This window comes from Eptatretus burgeri, unplaced genomic scaffold, assembly GCF_056783735.1.
Source record: "Eptatretus burgeri isolate ZD-2024b unplaced genomic scaffold, Ebu_testis_v1 Ebu_testis_scaffold_34, whole genome shotgun sequence".
Lineage (NCBI taxonomy): Eukaryota > Metazoa > Chordata > Myxini > Myxiniformes > Myxinidae > Eptatretus > Eptatretus burgeri.
This window is the reverse complement of record NW_028221984.1, coordinates 152,054-171,359: the sequence shown is the minus strand read 5'-3', so window position 1 is coordinate 171,359 and position 19,306 is coordinate 152,054. Positions and strand designations below refer to the sequence as shown.

General features: G+C 34.9%; 1 protein-coding gene across 7 annotated transcripts in view; it reads right to left on the bottom strand.

Annotated features, from left to right (window-relative positions):
* The window catches only part of LOC147007731 (uncharacterized), a 218,407-nt gene that overhangs the window by 53,373 nt on the left and 145,728 nt on the right, over positions 1-19,306 (bottom strand). For all 7 annotated transcript variants that reach the window (XM_085866511.1, XM_085866515.1, XM_085866513.1 and 4 more), the window contains one exon: positions 22-143. In XM_085866511.1, coding sequence (XP_085722637.1) covers positions 22-143 — 122 coding nt within the window. The remainder of the gene's footprint in view (positions 1-21; positions 144-19,306) is intronic.

Genomic DNA, 19,306 nt, shown 5'->3' with positions numbered 1-19,306 from the left:
TGCAAAAGTGGAACCACTTACGCATATCTGTAGGTGATCCATTCTGAACTATTCTCCCATTGGATTTATCAGGGCGATATCTCCTGCTGTCAATTTCTTCAATAATTTGATCATTGTACATCATCAATCCAGTTGATGAGCCACTGACACACCACACATGGGGAACCGGTGTTATTCGCAAGAATACATGAGGCAACTTTAATCCCAGACGCCACATGGCAACCATCAGATATCTTTCCAGTTTAATATCACAGCTGATGAATGAAGCAATATAAATACAATAAGCGATGGGTACTTCAGTTGGTGTTGGAGCTTCATGGTACATCTAACTCCACTGACAAAGGGGTTGTTAAGTAAACCAACACAACATAGTTGATTAAAGTGTGCTTCCCACCCCTCATGGGTCGATTTGCTGTGTGGACTCGCTCGCGCGCGCACGCACGCACGCACGCACGCACGCACGCACGCACACACACACACACACACACACACACACACACACACACACACACACACACACACACACACACACACACACACACACACACACACACACACACACACACACACTTTGAGACCTGGTAGGTCCAACAGCTGGATAAGTGAGAAACAAACACTCAATTTCAAAAACCACATCCACGTGTGTGCAACACCCAATGGGAACTTCAACAATCACCAAACCCAAACCTCATCACGTCCATCCCAGACAAGAAACCAGCCATGTACACAACCCACACATCATCACGTCCACCCGAGACAAGAAACCAGCCATGTATACAACCCACACCGCATCACGTCCAACCCATACAAGAAACCAGCCATGTATACAACCCACACCTCATCACGTCCACCCGAGACAAGAAACCAGCCATGTAAACAACCCACACCTCATCACGTCCACCCGAGACAAGAAACCAGCCATGTATACAACCCACACCGCATCACGTCCAACCAAGACAAGAAACCAGCCATGTATACAACCCACACCTCATCACGTCCACCCGAGACAAGAAACCAGCCATGTAAACAACCCACACCTCATCACGTCCACCCGAGACAAGAAACCAGCCATGTAAACAACCCACACCGCATCACGTCCAACCAAGACAAGAAACCAGCCATGTATACAACCCACACCTCATCACGTCCACCCGAGACAACAAACCAGCCATGTATACAACCCACACTGCATCACGTCCAACCCATACAAGAAACCAGCCATGTACACAACTCACACCTCATCACGTCAAACCCAGACAAGAATCCAGCCATGTACACAACCTACACCTCATCACGTCCAACCCAGACAAGAAACCAGCCATGTACACAACCCACACATCATCACGTCCACCCGAGACAAGAAACCAGCCATGTATACAACCCACACTGCATCACGTCCAACTCAGACAAAAAACCAGCCATGTACACAACCCACACCTCATCACGTCAAACGCAGACAAGAAACCAGCCATGTACACAATCCACACTGCATCACGTCCAACCCATACAAGAAACCAGCCATGTACACAACCCACACTGCATCACGTCCAATTCAGACAAGAAACCAGCCATGTACACAACCCACACCTCATCACATCCAACCCAGACAAGAAACCAGCCATGTACACAACCCACACTGCATCACATCCACCCCAGACAAGAAACCAGCCATGTACACAACCCACACTGCATCACGTCCAACCCAGACAAGAAACCAGTCATATACACAACCCACACCTCATCACATCCAACCCAGACAAGAAACCAGTCATGTACACAACCCACACCTCATCACATCCAACCCAGACAAGAAACCAGTCATGTACACAACCCACACCTCATCACATCCAACCCAGACAAGAACCCAGCCACGTTTGCGCCCCGGAAACACAAAAACAACAAGTGAACACAAACATGCTCACCCACACGCAAACAACACCAGATCCTGTGCAAGTAAAAACAAACAACAAAAACAGAGCAGAGCAGCCCATCACAATGACATGATTTGATGTTTATTTTGCTTGCCTCTTCTTCTTTAAAATTGTACAATCCCAACCACCCAGTCATCGACATATATACATATATATATATATATATATATATATATATATATATATATATATATATATATATATATATATATATATATATATATAAATATATATATATATATATATATATATATATATATATATATATATATATATATATATATATATATATATATATATATATATATATATATATATATATATATATATATATATTCATATATACATATACATATGTATATACACACATATATATATATATACACACATATATATATATACACATATACATATGTATATACATATATATATATATATATATATATATATATATATATATATATATATATATATATATATATATATATATATTGTTGCGGATTCGTGCACGTCGCCCACCGGTCGGACAATCCAGTCGTGACCCTCTCGGACTAACGCCGGGAACTAGTCATGGGTGGACCTTTCGGCCTCACCACGATCGTGCCAATCGGCCCCCCGCGTGGGATAGGGTTGCTCGCCAAATTCGACCTACCTAAGTACCCACACGGAGGGTAGAGAGGGCGATCGCACCTCGCCGCAGGTCGACTTCGGACACGGGCCACTATAAGCGACCCGTTCCGTACTATCGGGATAACCGAGCGGTGTTATCGTCGGCCTCGACGGTTCGATTAATTATCGGGCGTTTTAGCCCACGACCAACCCTTTACGTGAAGTAAGATGGAGATTCAATAGAGGAAAAGACGAAGCGAAACGGGAAAACAGTTCAACATAAAGCACATTTATTTCACGATGAACGGAAAGCACACATATACAATTACACCAAAAGCAAATGTAAAAGAAGCAGAAACACAATAATGCACAAAAAGCAAATGCAACAATGCAGATCTAACCGACTACCGAGCACACGGCAACACTTATACAGTTTTACTTCACAGACGGCGCTGACAACACATATACTCAAAGCAAAAGAAAAGGACCACCCTCAAGGATGAGGGGGGTAGGCGGGCCTGGGGCCGAGACCGCGTCGGGCCTACCCGTCTGATGATGAGCCGCAAGATGGCGGTGGCACCCCGACTCCGCGGGCCTCGCGGACAGTGTCTGGTAGGGGGTGGGAACGGGGCCCCCTTCTCGCACTATCTCAGCGCGGGGGGAAACAGGAGGGGGGTTGTTGATGCTCGGGGGAAGGAGGATATCTCCCTGTCTCGGGTCCCGCGACGAGCGTCTCCACCACGACCTCGGTCGCGCCGCCGGCCTCTCCCTCCGCAGCTCCCCGACTCCGACACGAGCACCCCCTCGACCGCCTTCGCCGCCGCCACCTCTCCACAGCTCCGTCCAACCGCCTTCTCCGACTCCTCTCTTGACTCGTCCCAACTCTTCACTGACTCCGAACTCTTCACTCGACTGACTACTACTGCTTCTTCTTCCCAACTCCACCGACTGCCAACTCTTCACTCCTTGACTGACGAACGCAGCCCCTTATATGCCCCGTGGCCTCGCTCCTTCACCTTCGACCCTTTACCTCCGACCCTTCACCTCTAACTGGCTCCCCATTGGACCGAGGAAAAGTGGGCATGAATGCTTTTTGATCCATGAATTTGCATATAGCGATATTACTCCAACGCACCTGGAGGCGGGGCCAAATCGCCCCACGCTCGCCGATAGGACGGAACAGAAGTGGGCGTGAGTCATTTTTGATCCGTTTTCTTCGGAAAGGCCGGCGCTTTTGCACCCCTGCTCGGTGCGCGCCCTGCACGAGTCCAGTATCGGTGCCCACAAGCGGCGTGGGAATGACGGTGATGCGATGGTTGCGAGGGCGAGTTGTGACGGTAAAGGTCGTGGCTGTTGTTGTGAAGCGGCGTTGCGGTTAGTGGTTGTTGTGTGATGGCTGTTGAGACGTGGTTGGTGGTGGTAGTAATGGCGGCTGGTCCAAAATAAAGATAGTAAAAGAAAAACGGCTATCTAGAAGGGTCGCAGCCCGCATGAATGACATTTATTCCCTCTAAACAATGGGTTTGGGCCTAACTACACATATACTTACCGAGATATCTCACCTAAGGGACCTGAATGGTGGTTTGCGAATTTCGTCAACCACAACAATATATATATATATATATATATATATATATATATATATATATATATATATATATATATATATATATATATATATATATATATATATATACATATATATTCATATACATATATATATATATATATATATATATATATATATATATATATATATATATATATATATATATATATATATATATATATATATATATATATATACATATATATATATATATACATACATATACATATATATATATATATATAAGTAGGGTAAGAATACTGATTCTGGCTCACTTTTCCCCATGTAAATGAATGGGGGATTTTCAGCGATTCATATTTTTTTCCCTAAAAATAAATCCCCTTTTTATCCCAAGGTATATTTATTTGTCTCCCCTTTTAACTTGGAGGTTGAACCTCATTGAATTGAACACCTGGGGGTTGAACAGCTCACTCATTGAACCTATAAAGATTTGTTCATTCTCAAATTCCTTCAATAGTTTAATTTTCTTTGCACAATAATCCCCATCTAAAATATTGACAAACAAAACATTTGAATCTTTATATTTTTTAAGATACCCCATTTGTGCCATTACGAAATGATAAACTTCTCTTAATGCTCTTGTTTGACCACCTCCTGAGCCACAGGTTATTTTTTGTTAAGCCCCGCCCACTTTTCTTTAAGCCCCGCCCACTTTTGTTAAGCCCCGCCCACTTTCCACAAGGCATTCAATAAGCCCCGCCCACTTTTCTTTAAGCCCCGCCCACTTTTGCTAAGCCCCGCCCACTTTTGCTAAGCTCCGCCCACTTTTCATAAGGTATTTTTTCTAAGCCACGCCCACTTTTCCTAAGCCCTGCCCACTTTTGCTAAGCTCCGCCCACTTTTCATGAGGTATTTTTTCTAAGCCACGCCCACTTTTCCTAAGCCCCGCCCACTTTTGGTAAGCTCCGCCCACTTTTCATAAGGTATTTTTTCTAAGCCACGCCCACTTTTCCTAAGCTCCGCCTACTTTTGCTAAGCCCCGCCCACTCTTACATCATTTCCAGTTCATCTCTGACTCACAAAGAAATCACTAGAAAATTACAGGATGTTATGGTTTTGAAAAATTTCCCAATGAAGGCTTGCCTAGGCTTGCCCAGGGAATTTCCAAAGGAAACCACACCCACCAGTCTTTCTCTATAAAAGCTTCAAACCCAGGCTCCATTTTAAACATTTGTTTTTGCTGGCAATGGTATTCTGTGTGCTTGTCTCGAACTGTCTGTCTTCTATGGAACTAAACCTTCAAGTTGATGAACTGGATTCAAACCTCTTATCTATTGAGGTAAGATTTTTTATTTTCCTATTTTCAAACTTTGATTGAAGCATACTCATTTAATAATTAAATAACTTAATTAATACATTATTATTTTCTCTCACAGGAAATTGTGTCTGAAATACGAAATGAAAATACTGCTTTTGCTACAACTTGGGGGGAAATTGTTGGCTTGGTTGAAGACCTTGAGTGGGATGACTTTGGTGGTCCTTGGAACTCTCTGTCTTGTATGGAACTAAACCTTCAAGTTGATGAACTGGATTCAAACCTCTTATCTATTGAGGTAAGATTTTTTATTTTCCTATTTTCAAACTTTGATTGAAGCATACTCATTTAATAATTAAATAACTTAATTAATACATTATTATTTTCTCTCACAGGAAATTGTGTCTGAAATACGAAATGAAAATACTGCTTTTGCTACAACTTGGGGCGAAATTGTTGGCTTGGTTGAAGACCTTATGAGCGACCAAGACCCACAGAACGAGTTCATCCTTGATGACCCAACCAAAGAGTTATACCTTGGAGACCAGCAAAATCCTGAAAAAGAGTTTTACAGCAATAGTACTCATTGTGAGTTATCAAGACAATACCCACTGAACAAGTTATACCTTGATGAGCCAGAATACAAGTTTTACCTTGGAGACTCACAAATTTTGAAAAAATCAAGAAATGAGTTCTGCCTTGATGGTTTAAATAACTACCTTGGAGACTCAGGAAAAGGGTTCTGCCAAGATGGTTCTAAATATGGGGCCTACCTTGGAGACTCACAAATTTTGAAAAAATCAGTAAATGAGTTCTGCCTTGATGGTTTAAATAACTACCTTGGAGACTCAGGAAAAGGGTTCTGCCAAGATGGTTCTAAATATGGGGCCTACCTTGGAGACTCACAAATTTTGAAAAAATCAGTAAATGAGTTCTGCCTTGATGGTTTAAATAACTACCTTGGAGACTCAGGAAAAGGGTTCTGCCAAGATGGTTCTAAATATGGGTCCTACCTTGGAGACTCACAAATTTTGAAAAAATCAGTAAATGAGTTATCCTTAAGAGACTTTGTAAGTTGGTTTTACTTTGAATACTTGAAATGTGGGTTCTGGATTGATAACTCACAATGTGATACATATCTTGGAAACTCAACGGGAATGTGGTTATACCTTGAAGACTTGGAAAGTTGGGTTTATGTTGGACACTTGAAACTTTTTTGGGGGCTTTTATTTATTTATTTATTTATTTATTATTATTATTATTTTATTTATTTATATTTTGGAGACTTTTGGAGTTGCTATCACTCTTTGGGATCTAAACCTATCGATGTAGTTCTTTGTCGGATGGTGCTTGATGGGAGCAAGATCAAGAAAGTTCTGGGAAGAAAGTGCAGGCTTACTCCCCCTTTTTACGTCATCAAACCTGAAAGCCTTAAAAGACAGAATTGGAAGAAGAGAAAAAAACAAAAAATATACATTGTTCGTTCTGGGAAGAAAGTGCAGGCTTACTCCCCCTTTCTACGTCATCAAACCTGAAAGCTTTAAAAGACAGAATTGGAAGAAGAAAAAAAAAACGTAAAAAAAAAAATATATATATATATAGGTGGAAATCTCATTTTGAAAAAGACATTGTGTTGGGCGAGGATTGAGTTGGGGTTGAGATTTTGAATGTGAGGGTTGGGGTTGAGATTTTGAATGTGAGGGTTGGGACACACACACATACACATCAACAAACAAAAGTTAAGCCTTGACTATTCAGTTGAGGATTCTGTGTTTGGGGTTCACAGATCTAAGAACGTCCCCCTTGACACACATTATATACTGTTATACACCTCGGACTTGGCCCTCGAGTGTCCACAACGGTGTATAGTAGGAGGGAGTGAAGCGCCAACCTATTGCTCCCATTACACACACACACACACACACACAAACAAAAGTTAAACCTTGACTATTCAGTTGAGGATTCTGTGTTTGGGGTTCACAGATCTAAGAACGTCCCCCTTGACACACATTATATACTGTAATACACCTCGGACTTGTCCCTCTAGTGTCCACAAAGGTGTATTATCTGCTTAGTTTTGTCTTTTGTAATTCCTGTGAATAAAATGAACCTAAAATCTCTTCCCCTTCCAAATCATATATTTTATAAGTCCAAGGAACTGTATCTATTACATCAACAATTTTAAAAAGTTCTTTCGTCCATCGTTCAGTAAAACCCTTTTCAAAATGAGATTTCCAACTATATATTCTTACGATATCACCAACTTTGAACTTAGGTTTTCTGACATTAATCTCTTTTTCATATTTTAATTTTGTAAATGTTTCTGATGGCTTCATATTCGTTGATGTGTGAATCGTGTCATTATACTTATCCACAATATCCTGAATAAAAGATGACCATTGTTGTGAACCGAGTTGTGTGAATTTTTTATATAGTCTCTCTTTTAAGGTACGATTAAAACGTTCAACAACAACTGCCTTCCCTTCATTAAAGGTACTGTATAATGTAATACTGTTATTTTTTAGAAAATTCATAAATGTCTTGTTATAAAACTCTCTACCCTCATCAGTCCACAATTTCTTAGGTTTTCTCTTACTTTTATTAAATATCTGTTGAAAAGCTAACATAAGAGTATTACCTGTTTTGTTTTTTAAAGGGACAACCCACGCATATCTACTCCTCAAATCAATAACGGTTAAAGCATACTTGTACCCCTTATCATTATTGAGTTCAATCAAATCAGCAGACCAGATATAATCAACTTCCTTGGAATAAACTTTCCTTCTCTGAAACTTTGTGAATATTGGTTTATGTAATTCATCAGCTAATTGCTCTTCAGTCTTAATGGCATCATTAGAGCCTATAAGTTTTTGAATTTCCAAGTCCAAGTTTCAATTTAGCACTAATCATCTTCTTCACGATGAACCTATCAACTTTTTCTCTCAAGGTTGGATTTTGTATCAGAGACAAATTATACAACATTTCTCTATCGGCTTCATGCTTTTCTTCCAACGTTGTGGTATTCCCATAATCAATATCGTGTCTCATGCACACTTCATCAACTCTATTGATTGGTTTACTCCAGGATTTAGGATTGTCTGCCTCATCTAATCTTTTATCCAAGTTTGTGCCTGGACCAAAGAAAGAATAACCTGGAAGATGTAATTCCCCTGGTATTCCAGTAGTTGTAAATTTACTTCCTGATAAAAACTTTTGTATATCTCCTCCGAGTTTGTGTTTGGAGATAAATTGATTTTTTTTTGAACCACACACCGAACATATACCTTTTTGTATAACCCTGTTATTTTTACTTTTAATATATGAAATATTTTTAGTATTAGTTTTCTTTTTACATTTGAGACAATAACTCATTTATTTATGAGAAAAATTTCTGCAGAGTGCAAAAACCTTTTTAGTTTCCAACATGCACATTTGAATCTTAATTTTTAAAACATAAAGAATCCTTAGAAATGCCTTCACTCTCTCCTCCATTTATTTAAGAAAAAACTTGAATTAAAATGAATAGCTTGACGATGCTAATAGTTTTGTTGAAAGTATTGCAAATAGACTTGTTAATTCTTTGTATTCCTTCCTGGTGGGTTGAGTTATTTTCTGTAATACCTCTATTCTTTTTGAATCTCACTGGTTTCCATACTATAATATTTATTTATTCTCTCTCTTTCCTCCCTCTCCCTCTCCTCCTTCTCCTTTTCCTCCTCTTCCCTCTCTTCTTCAACTCCTTCCTCATCCCTTACTATACTTGAATCGTTTACACCCCATAGAATATTATACATATATTCATCAGGATTTCTTGTTATTCCTGTATCCAAAATAATTTTTTACAACAGGAAACCAATAAAATTTCTTTTGAATTTCTAAAAGAGCCTTACCTTTTCTTAACCTTATAATTTTTTCATTATTTAACATTCTAATTAAATCTAAAGTTGTCGGTTTATCAACATCAGCATAATGCCAATCTTTTATTGAAAATACCTCATTCTTATGTTGTAGAACATATTTATTAAAATACCGAATACCCTTTTCTTGAAGGTATGCTTGGACACAGAAATGATAATTTTCTTGAAGCCTTCTTGCTGTCATTTATGTATTAGAAATATATGTTAGAATAATATTATGGCACGAAACACCTCCCCATCTTCCCATAGTTAAATCATTTTGTATTTCCTTACTTATTATATATAATCCTGTTTTTTCTGTTTTCATGAGATAAACAAGGGCAAAACCATTATTATATTTACCCTTATTAAATTCTTTTATTTGTTGTTTACTAATCGTGGCTCCACAAAACTCATTCTCGATACCAAGTGGATAATATTCTTCCTTACGAGACTGATTTAATTGTTCCAGGTCTTCGAGGTTAATTTTAAATGACCAATTATACCCTAAATCATTCATATCATACCCCCATTGTTCTATTCTCATACAAACGATACGCCCTTCTTTATAAAAATTTATTTTAATTCGAACTGTGAATTCTGTATGACCTGGAGATAATATCAACACTTCTGTATCTTTAGAATACACAGCCGTTTTATTTAAGTATATATATTGTGATAAATCGCTTAATCTCACCAAGTCATTCGCGTCAGTCGGGCTTGGATAATTTTTTAATTTATAAGCATTTTTCATGTTAATATTTTTGTTTATATTATATTTATGTCGTTCAGCCTGTGCCTTTGTGTAATAATTTGATAAATCAATATCCAGTTCTTGAGATACACCAAAGATAGAACCATCTTTACCAACATAAGTCATTTATATTAGATTAAAAATAATATCATAAAATTTTTTATTTTTGTTGAGTTGAAATAACACATATAGACATAATTGACCACAACACTTGGAATTTAATTCTTGGACTTGAAATGTTTGATAAACACCATTCTGTAAGAATTTTATGACTTCAACAGGTGGTGGAAGACCAAAACTATCAAAATAATATTTGTCTTGACTATTAAAAATACAAACCCAATGAGAACCGTTCCCATCATTATCTTCTAAGTTCATAATAATATTCTTTGTATGTTTCGACACATTTGTTAATTCATCTCTCATACAAATAACCACATTATGAATTTTTAATTTCTTACAATATTTGACAAGTTGTAAATTTGATGTTGTATTCTTTCCAAATTCTTTCAACCACTCATCAATGCTCATTTATTTATTAGAAAGATATAATCCATTACCTCTTTTCGTTAATTTTACACCTGCTTGTGCTATAGAAGAAAGCATATCTCCAACTAACAATCTCGCTTTATCAGGCAGACCTTCAAGTTTTTCAGCAAAATCTACAATTACACCACTTCCACTAATTTGTTTCTCCAACTCTTTGTTATGTCTTTCCAATTCTTTTTGAGCCTGGAGTTGAGCCTTCCTTTCGTTGGCAGTTTTGACCGCTGTTGAAATACCACCCGTCAATGCTCCAACCGCACTTAAACCAGCAAATAAAGGAATTAGAAATGGGAGAAATCCTCCACTCGTCTCTCTTATTGAATATTTTTTCAACATTGGTTTTGTCATTTTAATTTTAAGTGAGCCAGTGTCATTCAAGATTTTAACCTGTTCTCTTGTGAGCAAAACATCAATTCTTACTGCTCCTTTTCTCTGAATTGTATTAACGTTAATCGTACAAGGCTTTTGATTTTGAACACAAGATGATAGTTTATGAAGATTGATTTGATTAACATATACCCCAGTTGGTACTTTGCCACTCATTTATTTAACAAAAAATTATGTGAGACTAATCATCACACCATTATCTGTATTAATCTGCAATTCTGTTTCTTCCAAAAGCAAACAATATGTATCAACTTCTTCACTCTCTCCTCTTTCAATGTATAGGGAAGTATCCACTCGATTAGACTTTATAGTTTCTTTTTGAGCGCTCAGGTCAAACGTATAGATTGTATACAAACTTTTAAATTCTGTCATATCTAAAATAGGTTCTTTATTTCCATTACTTTCACACACCTTTTGGTAAGACTTGTATGCTTCAGCAAAATCATTTTTTTCCCAATTAATTTCCAATCTATCTCGTGGATAAAATGTTCCATCTAGAGAAACGCGAAGTTGTTTCACCTTAGCATTATCACTCAATGCATTATTCTTATCAGTCGCAGTATCACCATCTGGCTTTTTAAAAATCATCCACAGATATCGTGGCTTTCCTTCCAGAACACCCAAATTCCACGTGTAAGTAGTTTGATTGAGTTTAACGTGTTGACATCTTCTTTTGAGGTATGATACACTGAGTGGTTTCTTTGAGTTAAGTCTTCGATTCAACATCTCTTCTGTTTTAAGATTAGGAGTATATTCACTGATATACCAACTCATCTCCTCAATTACAAATTTATTCTGATCACCAAAAGCATTACCAACACCAAAAAGCAATCTATTTTCATTATCATTCCTTTGTAGTTGAAATCTAATTTTAAGACCATACAGAACTTTATCATAATCACAAAATCCAAATATACTTTTAAGAGGAACTGCCACAGTAAAACTATTTTCTGCTTTTGTATCATCATTATACATTCCTTTCCTTTGAATATATCCAGGGTCTGTGTTTGTTCCCGTTGACATATCAGGAATAAAATCTTCGACAGACCCCTTTCCCATTCTATCACTGAATGTATAGAGTGTAAATTTCATCATTTCAGATACAGCAGAGACATAATCAACCGCTTCAACTTCTTGTGTTCCAATATACAATCGCACACTATCAAACATTTTCCAGAAGAAATCATTTACAAGTGTAGCGTTTGTGTTATTCCCAGCCTTAGTGAATTTAAATTTACACAACAAGAAACTTTCGGAGAGATTCAAATAGGTTTGTTGATTATTTATTTCAAAACTTTTTGTACCATTTGTATTCCAGTCTGTTCCAGTTATTGCATTTACCTTGAAGTAATCTTCTTTTTTAGTGGAGTTTGAGATAATAATAGTATCATCCAAATCATAGATACTATCAATTGCTTCCATACTTGTATTTATTTAGGAAAAAAGATGTTAAAACTTTTGAAACCCTGATCCAAGTATTTGAATTATTTTCTGTCGTTCTTGGGGGGACAACTGAGTTTTACCTTTCTTAATTTCTTTTATTGCTTGTAATTTATGAGATTCTTTCTGAGCATCTTTTATACTCTTTACAGCACCTGCTACATTTCCCACAGCAGAAGCAGTTGAACCAATTAGGTCTTTATGTTTAAGAATAGTTGAACCAATACCCATGAGAGTATCAATTATCCCATCTCCTCTAAATTGATGTCCGACACCCCTTTGTCTCTTAGGTTTATAGTATCCTCTACCAAGATACATCCCTTCACCCTTGTAGTACGGGGAAAGGAACATCCCATCCCCTGTAATTATTTTATATTTTCCCAACTCGTGCTTCCTCACAATAACCATCGTATTTATTTATTGAAAAACTTCACGTAGGTGAATTCTGATGGATATAACTTCTCCATTAAAAGAGATCACACGATTATCTTGGTCGGTTATCCTAAAATTTACTCTGTGTATGGTTTTTCCTGACACAGGTAGATAAACCAAATTTTTAGGCTCCATATTGAATTTATAACCAATTGGGGTTGAGTATGCGCTGAATGAAAATATTGTATTTGTTTTTAATCCATCATTATAAGCACCATCAATCAAATCACAGTGAATTAACACCGAATTTATTCCTGAGGATATTTGAATGACATTATCACTGTAAAACGTCCCATTAGTTTCAATCTTTTTTGAGGAGAAACCTAATAACTCTCTAAATGAATTATCAATTGTGAAATCAACCTTGTAGTTATTTTTAACTTTAATCGTTGATTTTGAAGTATGTTTTTGAATGTTTATAACAATATTTTTTGGTTCATCACCCTGTTCTTTCATAAGACGAGCAATTTCGGAAGATATTTGAGAAATCTCGTATGCTCCGGGTGAGACTGTTATCGTTTTGTATCCACTTCCCGGATTATAACTAAACTTGTCATTTTTCTCGGTTATATTAAATAAGGTATTATAAGTCTCCATGGACAATAAAGATGCCTCATATTCTTTTGTTGTGTCAAGTTGTAGTGGGTATGGGAATGAAGATGTGTGGTCGCTTGTTGTGAAATTAAAACTCAGGATTGTGCTTCTCATCTTATTTAATATGAGATAAAATGTCTTTATATTGAGATTTATTAATTATTTTCATGTTCATCAACTGGTCTAAAATGGCTGATGCTTCATTAAAACAATTGTTATTTCCAGCCTTCTTACTGCCGAACAACAATAACAGTCTATTAACTAATTGCGATGGGTCATTTGGAAGAAAACTAATACCTGAACCAAGGATACTTAAAGCCTGAATAATGTGTTTCTCCTTCTCATTCTTCCTACTTTTACCAGAAAGAATAACCTTATAATTTAGAGTGTTCAGCAAATCAATATATACTCTATCATCATTATTTTCCATATCCAATGGTTTATCAATATACTTTGATTCATCCCTCACAGTTGAACCTTGTCTTCCATCTTTTGTGAGAAGAAACATTAATCTCGGAGTTAGTTTAACAGGGGTTGAGCAGAACTTAAGAACCTTAATTCATCATTAAATATCAATACCTTTTCTTGAACAAGATGAAATATTGCTGGTTGTTCTGTTGGAATGAGTCCTGCTTTGGTTTTTGAATCCGCTGAATATTCATTGTTTTGAACAGCATTCACAATATAATCAGGGGTTGATTAATCTCTTCCAGTTGTTGAAATAAACCTTCATCATCATATTCTAATTCTCCTAAATGCTCTAATTCTTCCTCCGTCATTTGACTGAAATCTTTTAACATTTGAAGCTTTCTAGGAGTATATTCTACTGTGGGAACTGTGGAAACATCTTTCATTTTTTCTTGGGAAGTTTTTAAAAGTGGTTTAAAAAATTTCTCTTGTTTTTTCAAATGCTTCTTCGCCCGTTAGTTTCTGTCTGCGTTTCTTCTTTATGTCTTCCTGTTGTTTTACAACTTTTGAAACCAACTCTTGATGTTCCTTAAATCTTCTTGCTCTTTCTTTTGTATCCATTTATTTATTGTAAAATATCATTTAATGAATTGTAAAGATCAACAGGGAAATTTTCCTTTTCTTCATCATTCAAGTAGATGTGTTCAAATAAATCCTTTTCTTTAAATATTTCATCAAATTCTTTATTAACATTAATGTGAGTTGTAATTTCTTCTTCACTAATCCTTGCATCTCTGCTTTTCATACGTTTGTGTTGAGTTTCTTCATCAACATCAAAACCGAATGATAAAATCTTCACTCCGCTCAGATATTTAATAATTTGTCTCGTTCCTTCTGGATTAGTTTCTAATATCCCAACACCACCAGATTTTAGTTTCTTTAACTCACTCTTACAATGTGAATATTTTGTTGTACCAAGAGAAACCTCCTCAAATATTTGTCCTTCATTCCTCAATCGCATATGTTCCTCCACTGAAATATAGTGATAATCTTCACCTTTTACTTCTCCAGGTCTTATTGCTCTAGTTGTTGTTGATACAATGCGTATCACGGGGTGTTTTTTAAGTAAATTTACAATATTCTCATTTGTACTGCACAAGAACCTTGATTTATGAAAGTTTTTTCCAGAAGCAGATTTACCCACAAGATTTATAATAATAGTTGTCATTTGTATATGAAATTGTTTATAAAACAAAAAATATATCCCTTAATATCTCATCTTGTTTCACAACAATATATTTATATTTTTCAGTCGTGTGCTTCATATAATCCTCAAATTTCTTTTTACTACATAATGTAGAACAATTATCTCTCCAAAAATTATTGATATCTATTGAATTTAACTTGAATAAAATAAAAGTATTAGCATTGTTTCTGATGGAACGACGAGGAAGTTGAAAGTACGATTGACTAAGATAAATACAATTACAAGAAGAATGTCTCCCTCTTGTGTAGTAGCTGTCCATTACCGTTTGGTTTCTCTCATTAACACAATCATCAAAGATAACGAGGTTCTTTTTTGATTTATCCAAATCTTGGGGAGACGGTATATCATCCGTATTATCACTAAGAATACAAGTTATAAGATTTGATTTCTTTTTACATCTCTGTGTATCACAAAATAGTTGAATTATATCTTCAATGTTATAATCAGTTAGGTTTTTTTGACGTTTAAATAAACCTATTATATCTTCTTTTTGAAGACCAGCATTAAAACCTTGTGAGAGTAGTTGATACTCTGGTTGAAAACTCGACTTTGTGAAAATTATTAAATTATCATAATCTAAAAAGTTGGGAGTGAGGAGCATTTTTAAAAGTAAGCAGGTTTTTCCACATCCACTTGAACCAACTATGAGACATCTTAATGAATTTGGGAGATTTTTATGGTTGTTAAATTTTATCTTATTTTCCCAAATAGGTAAAAAATCATTCATTTATATATTTGAAAAACAGGTTATTTAATTTATTATTGGCTTTTTTAGAAACTCTATATTTTATCCTAAGTTCAGGTTTAATTTCAAGATAATCCATTATTTTATTTATACAATATCTTGTGTTGATATTTCCCTGAAAATTACATCCATGAATAATATACAACAACAATCCTTTGAACATTTCTCTTATACGTTCAGTTTCTTCCCTTGTAAGGAAAGGTGTGTTATCATCCTCATACTTTACATTCATTTCTCTAATCAATCTTGTAAAGTAATTCATTTTTGGTGTAAATCTAAAAGAATTATTTTCCTTTTTATATTTTTTATTATCATTAATTAGAAGATAATCACAGAATATACATTGTTTATAGGCTTTTGACTCTGTGTTTAATCCCTGTCTTTCACACGCAGGACAATTCTCAAATTTGTCATATGGAGAATCAGGAAAGTCTAGCATATTTATAAAGTAAAACTTTACTTAAACTGAAATTCATCTATACTTTCAGTTGTATATTACCATCGATATCAATATACTTTTTTTCATTATCAGATTCAACGACAACATTTTTTATATTAAAGGTAATTTTAAAATTATCGTTAACTACTATTGAACGAAATGTCATTTCACCTGATATATTAACATCCTTTATTTCATCAAGATTTACATCTTTAGGGTTGTTGAAAAAAATACAAATTTCTCCTTGCATATTACAGATGGTCTTATCTTTTCTTTCTAAAGCTTCATCCATAAGGTTTTTGTTCTTTGATACTTTTTCTTGTTTCATTGCTTTTTCTAGTTTTGAATATATTACTAGAAGGAGAGGAGAAACTTTTGTTAGAGATACTTTAATTGATGTTCTACCAGGTATACTAAAAGCCCTTCCACTGAAGGAAATTGAAGAACTCATATTATTTACCATAATAGTTTTTATCCAATAGTTGTTATATTTATCTTTGTTCAATTTTACATCCTTGACATATTTCTCAGTATCTTTAACAGATGAAGAGATTGATTGAAACTTGTCTTTTGTGTCTTGAAACATTGTATTTATTAAGTGAAAAAGTTGGAGGATAAAATGTTTTTAAGCACAGATTCACCTATAAATTAAACGAAATTTTCATCAAGAAAATTTTAGTTTAAGCAAAGTTTTATTCTATAAATATGGTGAATACAACGTACTGCGATGTTTGTAATCACGAATATAAACATTATAGAAAACACCTCCGAACCAACAAACACACATTTAATCTATTTCATCAAATATCTCCTCTTGAGTTGGAAAGAAAACATTGTGATATCTGTTCAAAGGATGTTTTGAAGAGTAGTTATAATCAACATCTTCAATCACAAAAACACAAGAAAAATGAGTTTAAAGTAAAGGGAGACTATTATATTAAAAACACTGATGAGGCATTTAAAGGGCATATAAAAATAAGGATTTTTCAATTTGGAGAACCCAGTCCATCATCAATAGCTGAATCAATTGAAATAGTGAAACCGGATGTTGAAAAATTTATTAAAAAGACATTAAAAGAAATAAAAACTTTAAAGTTTTATATGGGAGTGAAAATGAATATGAAAAGACAAGATGAAGAACAAACTCCTTATATGAGAACAGATCTTCATTTTATAACATCATTTCAAGATTTTTTGAATAGTGGGGTTTATGAAGAACTATCAAGACAAGAGGAGGATGTTGATAATACAGTGGTAGGAAGTGGATTCAATATTAAAAAAATCATCTTTTTAGATATACACATTCTAAAATCAAACCCTCTTAAAGCTTCTTCTTATATTGAATTACCAAAAGAAATAAAACTAAAGAAGGCAGTTGTTAATATTAAGAACAATGATAATAAATGTTTTCTCTGGTCTGTTCTTGCTCACTTACATCCACCAAAATGTAATTCAGAAAGAGTAAAACAATATATGAAATATGAGAATACCTTGGACATTAAAGATTTTAAATTCCCAATGCCATTAACAGATATTCCTAAATTTGAGAAAAAGAATAATCTTTCTATTAATGTATATGGATTAACGGATACAAACAAAGTTCAAATATTAAAAATTTCAAACAACTATAAAAATGAAGAAACACACATTGACCTTTTATATTTTAGTGTTGGAAAGAATTCACATTACACATACATCAATAATTTATCAAGATTAATCTCTTCTCAGGTATTCAGAACAGCAAACAAAATATATCCTTGTAAGCGATGTCTTAATTCATTTCATACAAAAGAACGATTAGAACAACATTCAAAATATTGTAGTAATCATAAATCAGCTGTAATTACAATGCCTAAACCTGGTGAAAAGATTTATTTTGAAGATTATAATAAATCTATCATGCACCCATTTGTGATATACGCTGATTTTGAATGTATCCTTAAAAAGATAAATACTGCTTCTCCTAATCCAAAAGAACCATATACAAATAAATATCAAAAACATATTCCTTGTGGTTTCTGTTATTATATCAAATCATCTGTTGGAGAAAAGTATAACAAACTTGAACATTATCGTGGAAAAAATGCTTCACAAGAGTTTGTAAAACGATTAGAAAAGGATTGTATAAGACTCACTAAATTAATGAAAGAAACAAATGAACCGATGAAATTAACCAAAGAAGAAAAATTAGAATTTAGAATGAACAATATCTGCCATATTTGTGAGGGGGAAATTAAGGAGTCTAAAGTTAGAGACCATTGTCATCTTACTGGTAAATATAGAGGTCCCGCTCATTCCTGTTGTAATCTTAATTATAAATTACCTTCTTTTATTCCAGTCTTTCTTCACAACAGCGCCAACTATGATACACATCTATTTATAAATGAACTTTCAAAAACACCAGGGAATATTTCTGCTATAACAAACACAAGTCAAAAGTATATTTCATTTTCAAAAATGATATTCACAAAACCTTTAACTCGTATTAGGTTTTTAGATTCTTACAAGTTTATGGGAACACCACTAGCCTACCTCGCATCAAATCTAAGCTCCATGGACTCTTTTCCAAATCTTAATTCATTCTTTCCAAAAGAGGAAATTCTCACTAAAGAGGAAATTCAGATTAAAGAGAGAATTCAAAGTAAAGAGGAAACTGTAATTAATGAAGAAATTCTAACTGAAGATGAAATTCTAATTATAAAGAAAATTCGAACTAAAGAGGAAATTCTGATTAAAGATGAAATTCTGATTAAAGAAGGAATTCTTACGAGAGAGGAAATTCAAACAAGGAATGAAATTCAAAGTAAAGAGAAAATTCTTACAAGTAAGGGAATTTATCCTTATGATTATATGGATTCATTTATGAGATTTAAAGAAACACAACTTCCATCAAAAGAAAGTTTCTATAATAACCTTTATGAAGAAGAGATAAGTGATAAGGAATATAAACACGCACAAGAAATATGGAAATTA